The 6,000-nt window shown below is 35.4% G+C and overlaps 1 protein-coding gene across 5 annotated transcripts in view; it reads left to right on the plus strand.

Annotated features, from left to right (window-relative positions):
- Nucleotides 1-4,478, plus strand: part of ZNF217 (zinc finger protein 217) — a 110,097-nt gene extending 105,619 nt beyond the window's left edge. For all 5 annotated transcript variants that reach the window (XM_034788029.1, XM_034788027.1, XM_034788032.1 and 2 more), the window contains 2 exons: nt 1,249-1,377; nt 3,189-4,478. In XM_034788029.1, the coding sequence (XP_034643920.1) occupies nt 1,249-1,358 (110 nt within the window). In that variant the 3' untranslated portion in view covers nt 1,359-1,377; nt 3,189-4,478. The remainder of the gene's footprint in view (nt 1-1,248; nt 1,378-3,188) is intronic.
- Nucleotides 4,479-6,000: the final 1,522 nt, after the last annotated feature.

Raw genomic sequence — 6,000 nt, forward strand, 5'->3', positions numbered from 1 at the left:
GCTTTTGTATCCTAATGGAGTATTGGTTCTTGAAACAGACATGACCTTTTTCTAAGTTTTATGCAATGTTTTTGACATAAGCTAATAAAATTTAATATGACCAAGCATTGATTTTAAACCTGTATTTAGAAATCTTAAGTGATACTTTTAGTAATTAAATCGATAAGCACAATACTGCCTTGGTAACAGCATTACAAGGTCTGTTCATTGTAAATACATACAAAGATTAAAAAAAAACCACCTAAACTTTCTGTACACTATCACATTGAAAAGAAACTTAAACTTGAAATGCAACCTGTTACCATGGCATATTAAATTATCAAAAACTTCTGTTTGAAAGTGATGCATATGACGCATGTAGAGGAGGTAGAAATCATGTACCTAATACCACTGCATTTAGATAGATGACTTGTTCAGTTTTAAAATAAATTAAATTGAATGTGTCTGTAAAATAGTTTACAATGCAAGCCCAATAAAAATTATTGTGATGGACATAAGGCAATGTGGATTCTAGATCATTGGAAGTATTCACTTTTAGACTGGTACACTGATATTTTACTGTTTCTTCGGGGAGGGGTAGCTCAGTGGTTTGAGCATTGGTCTGCTAAACCCAGGGTTGTGAGTTCAATCCTTGAGGGGGCCACTTAGGGATCTGGGGCAAAATCAGTACTTGGTCCTGCTAGTGAAGGCAGGGGGCTGGACTCGATGACCTTTCAAGGTCCCTTCCAGTTCTAGGAGATGGGATATCTCCATTAATTTTTTTTTTTTTAAATAATAAAACTGTTTTGAAAAAACGTGTACAAGCTGCATTACATTGTGCTTACATGTTGCTGATCTGTGTAAGAGTAAAACTTTAAAGGTTCCATCAGCCTTTCATTCTACTTACTGTATATGGGAGTGATGTTTCATATAAGGCCCTAATATTTAAAGTTTTTATTTTTTTCTTAGATGCCTAAAATTCCATACCACTTTCATTAGGATTGTTCTTCTGCAATATGTCTTTATTGTACCTCTAAAATTGTTGTGCTGTGCATTGGTTTGATTGCTGTCTTCCACTCCATAGCTGTCTGCACTTCAGTGGCAAAGCATACGTACATAAGTAGTTTGTGTAAAGCACTTTTAAATCATTGGGTGAAAGGCACTGTAAAATCACTTCACTCGCAAGTGAAAAGGGTTTTGAGTAAATTGTATGATGAGCCTTGTTTTCCAACTAATCTTGTTAATGCCTCTTAAAATTTACTTTATCAGGAAAAAGGCCGGTGTCATACCAACACTTATCTAACAGCATGCTACAAAAGCGAAGTTATGAGAGTTTTATTGGCAATGCACGTTTTCGACCAAATGACAAGAAAACTTGATTATTTACTTCAAGAAATGGTAAACAATCCTGTTAATTAAATGGTTTTACTTTTGATATTTGTTAAATCTGGCATCAAATATATTGGTACATGGAGTTATTAGAAAAGTTATGAAAAAAATGTGTGAATTATGTCAGTGAGAAGAATGAAAGTCCCCTTTACTATGAAAAATGAACTAAATATCACTGTCAGTGTTTAGGATTGTATTTTGAAAAGTCCAAATGACTTGGTTTAGAACCTTCACCTTTGATAGTAAATGTGGAGGAGCTTGTTTTCCGAAACAAATGGGAGCATTAGCAATATTTAAATGAAATCTATTAAATTTAGATTAAAGGGTTATAATATCAGACTATTAAGTGTTCAAGGGAAGGATCTACTCAAAGTTAAAATGTAAGTTTAAAAAAACTGCAAGGAGAATTGACCGTTACAAATGAGGAGGCAGCTGGTATTAGCTAGGATTCATGCACTTATGAAAACTTGATCCCTAAACTTGGTATCTAAGCTATCATGTCAGACAAACGTCCCTGCCAGTATGGGATTGTGCATTGCACTGCATTTTTGAATATTCACAAGATGGTGTGAAATAACTAAATTTCCACTGCTTGAGTCAAACTTTAACTATTTTTCTGGGTAGAGATTGCATGGCATCCTGTGTATCATTCTTCAGGAGGGTAGCTCAGTGGTTTGAGCATTGGCCTGTTAAACCCAGGTTTGTGAGCGCAATCCTTGAGTGGCCCATTTAGGGGTCTGGGGATTGGCCCTGCTTTGAGCAGGGGGTTGGACTAGATGACCTCTTGAGGTCCTTTCCAACCATGATATTCTGTGACACTGACACTTCATGTATTATATGTGCTTGGAGTTATATAACCTTATCAGTCATTTGTTTCTCCAAGAGAGGCAGGAGGGAGTCTTATAGTCAAGGCAGTTAGCTGTAACTCTGGAGTTGAGACTCTGTGTAACCTTGGTCAAGTCACACAATCCACCTTTGTCTCCAAATCACTATAATCCAGGGTAGTTCTTCCCTCTCGCTGTTTAGGATAAAGTAACTGTTTTTGATGTGTTCAGATGCTCAGCTGATGAACATTTAGAAAAGACTATACATAAACCGTTCTGTATCCAGTTTTTACTCCTGCTTTATATATTCTCTCTAGTCTCTAACTGCTTTTGTTCCTCTTTCTGGAATTCCTTCCAGTTCAGGTAGATGCTGCTTGAATGCTGCAGTGTCCAGACCTACGCAATAATTTACATATAGTTCTACATGCTCTACAGATCTTAACTATCACCTTTCTAGTCCATAAAGCAAAGCTTTTATATTTGCAGCATGTTAGATTGCTTGTTAGATTGTTTTGCTACAGCACTGTTCCTTGGGTTTCGTCTAGGGTGACCAGACAGCAAATGTGAAAAATTGGGATGGGGGCGGAGAGTTAATAGGAGCCTATATAAGAAAAAGACCCAAATATCAGGACTGTCCCTATAAAATCGGGACATCTGGTCACCCTAGTCTCGTCTGACTTTTTTCTTCTTCTTCTTCCCTAAATGCCTCCCAGTCAAGTTTCCCTACCTCCCCCTAGCTTAGATATCTGTCTCTAACTTTAGTTCCTGCTTATATTTCTATTCATGGTTTGAATGTCTTGAAAAGCTGATTTAATTGACAATTTTTAATCTACCAAATAGATGCCACACTTCATGTGAAAACATTGTCTAAATATGCCTATTAAAGAGTGTGTGTATGTATAAAAAATTTCAATTTTAATATTTAAAGATCTTTCTCTAGCTGTATTTGAATTTTATTACAGTTTATAGCACAAAACTATTTTTGGTTTGTTCTAGGTCTGAGGACGCAAATGCATATTTTGTGGCGTTATTACTTGCAGTTCATCCCTTGAGAGAAATGAATGGTGAAAGCTACTGAACTAAGCTGTGATTGTACTGTATATAAAAACACTACAGTTTTATAATATTGGTTCTGTTAACATTTGTACCAAATAGCCATAAAAAATTGTAGTCTGAACAGTTGGGTTATAAAGGTGTGGCGAATGTGTATCTCAATGTAGGTCTTGAATAATATTTTTCTTTAGAATTAATTGACCAAATATTAGGTAGGAATTATATTTTTACATACTTGAGCGCTGCTGAAAAGAGATCCTGTTTGAAATAGTATATAATCCTTGCACCTCAGGTAAACTCTCTGTAAATATCTAAGCATGTTGGTTTAAATACTGTTCCTTTTTCATAGAGGTGGCAGTTTCTCATATTGTGTTTTTCTGCTATAACTGTTAGTTCATTTGAAAAAGTTATTTAAAAACTATGACATTAAATTGTTCAGTTTAGAAGTATTGTGATCATCCTAGCTAAGGTGCAACTCTTTGCTGTTCAATCTTGCACATACTAGGACCATAATTTGTTGAAGCAAACTTTCCTTCTGTTGAATTGATGTTTCCAGCATCTTATCTTAAAAAGCAAGAGAGAGAAGCAGTTCTTGTCACATCCTGTGCAGAATCTTCCATAGTGTTCCTGGAACAGTCAGAATTCTCTCCTTATGTTAAGTTCATAATCTCTTAGATGAACATCACCATCACCAACAGTTAAACTCTAATAGCAGAATGTACAGAGGACTCACAGGACAAACAGGAAATATTTGAATACTTCAAGTGTTTAGGTTTTTACCAAATGTAATACTCTTTCACTTATGAACAACATAGTATCTTTATTTCTGCATCATTTTGTCCAGACTCAAAAATAACAAATATGTAACAGGCTTACAATAAAAACATAAGGAACTACAAAGTTTTCTTAAGGGGATGTGGCTTATCATGGTTTGCCCTACTTGACTGTGCTCAGAAGCTTCTTGATATCCCTCTAGCATCTTAATTACAAACTGGAGTGTTGGAAGTATACTAAGGAACAATCTGCTATGGGAGAACTTTGTTCCTTGTATTTTTATGAAGACAGCAAGAGTTTTTTCTAATGCACATGCAATTAAATTTAAAGGAGGATGGCCAGATATCAGCCAGTTGAGCTGTTGCATATTTTGACTTTTGTTTCTACATAAAACCTGTAATTGAGACTTGATTCTTCTGTACCTAGTTTTGACTTCCATATATTTTAGTTTAAAAAAAATTTTTTTTTGCACTGTTCATTTTGCTCTTTGCCCCTCATATAGCAATTGTAAAATAGCCAAGCATAGAAATTCTTGTTTTCATTATGCAACTTGAGACATTCTAGTTGTATGGCTTAGTTCCTGTAATTTAAATGGAATCTAATTTTAATGTCTCTGTAAACTGGCAATGTAATGAAGTGCTGTGTATCAGGAAATTGTACACTATTTACTTTTTTTCCTGTTCATAAGCTGAGCCATATGTACATAATCTAGATTGTTTTTCTAGTTTTGCACTTTTATAGCTTATTTTTTTGAAGATGAATTCACTTGGAAGATGGCTAATCTATTTTTTCTGATCTTTCAATGGGTCTTATAGAATGCATGCTGTAACTGTCTTTATACATCTTAAGGGGATATGTAATTAAAAATTCCAGAGGGCTGCATTAAAAAAAAAAAATCTGAATTGCCAAATCTGTCTTTAAAAGAATCTCTTTCATGCTGGTACACTTTTTTTTTTCCAAGTTTTTATTTTTTGGCCTCTTCCCAAATCTCTTGGGAATGGATTACAGAACAATGTACCCAAAGATTTGCCCATTTCATGGAATTACAACCCTGTACTTCAAAGTACACTTTTGCCCATCAGTATTAACTATTGGGATACTACTGGTTTTTATGTTTCTTTGGAGAGAACAGTGCATGTATAGAGGTACAAGTTGTTGATTTTGTTTTGTTATATTTATTTCATTCCATTTTGTCTGATTTTTTTAAATTGTTGAAACCTTAAGTTGTCAAGCAGTAGACACACATTACTCATTTTAATTTATAATGTATTTCACTTTAGTTGAGTATGTTATTACATGTGGATGTAAATATATCTTTGGTGTTTTGCAAATTTGCCTTTTTGTCTTTCTTTGTTTTAAAAACTTGAGTGACGCTGGAGAGTTAAATGATCAAAGGTCAGTTGAATACAAGATTCCAGACAACTAATTTGAAGAACGTCTATTTAGCTGTCTTTCTAGAAAGATTGCAAAAGAAGCCCATGCTTCCCCTTCAGTTACCTCCACTTGATTACCTCTCCTAGATTTATACTCTATGCAATGCATTCTTAACAGTGGATGGAAGAGATCAGGAACTCTTCATAGATAATTCAGATAAGGGGTGATCTTTAAAGCTTCAGACTTGCCATGGACTTAGTGGTCACTGAGGACAAATGCCTTCTGAAACAATTTGGGGCCTGTGTGGTGGTGGTATTTTTGTTGTTGAAGCGCTGAGCACTCTCAACTCCAATTGAAGTAAAGGGGTGCTGCTTGTGCTTAGCACCCTTGAAAACTGGATTTGGGTGAATGGGGGGGGGGGGAGAAGAGTTGGAAATCTGATATATTATAAAGGTATTTAAGTGCCTAACTCCCTCTGAAATCAATGATCAGAGGGGTAGCCGTGTTAGTCTGGGTATGTAAAAAGCAGCAGAGTCCTGTGGCATCTTATAGACTAACAGACGTATTGGAACATAAGCTTTCGTGGGTGAATACGAAGTGGGTCTGT

The sequence above is a fragment of the Trachemys scripta genome, chromosome 12 (genome assembly GCF_013100865.1).
Source record: "Trachemys scripta elegans isolate TJP31775 chromosome 12, CAS_Tse_1.0, whole genome shotgun sequence".
Taxonomy (NCBI): Eukaryota; Metazoa; Chordata; order Testudines; family Emydidae; genus Trachemys; species Trachemys scripta.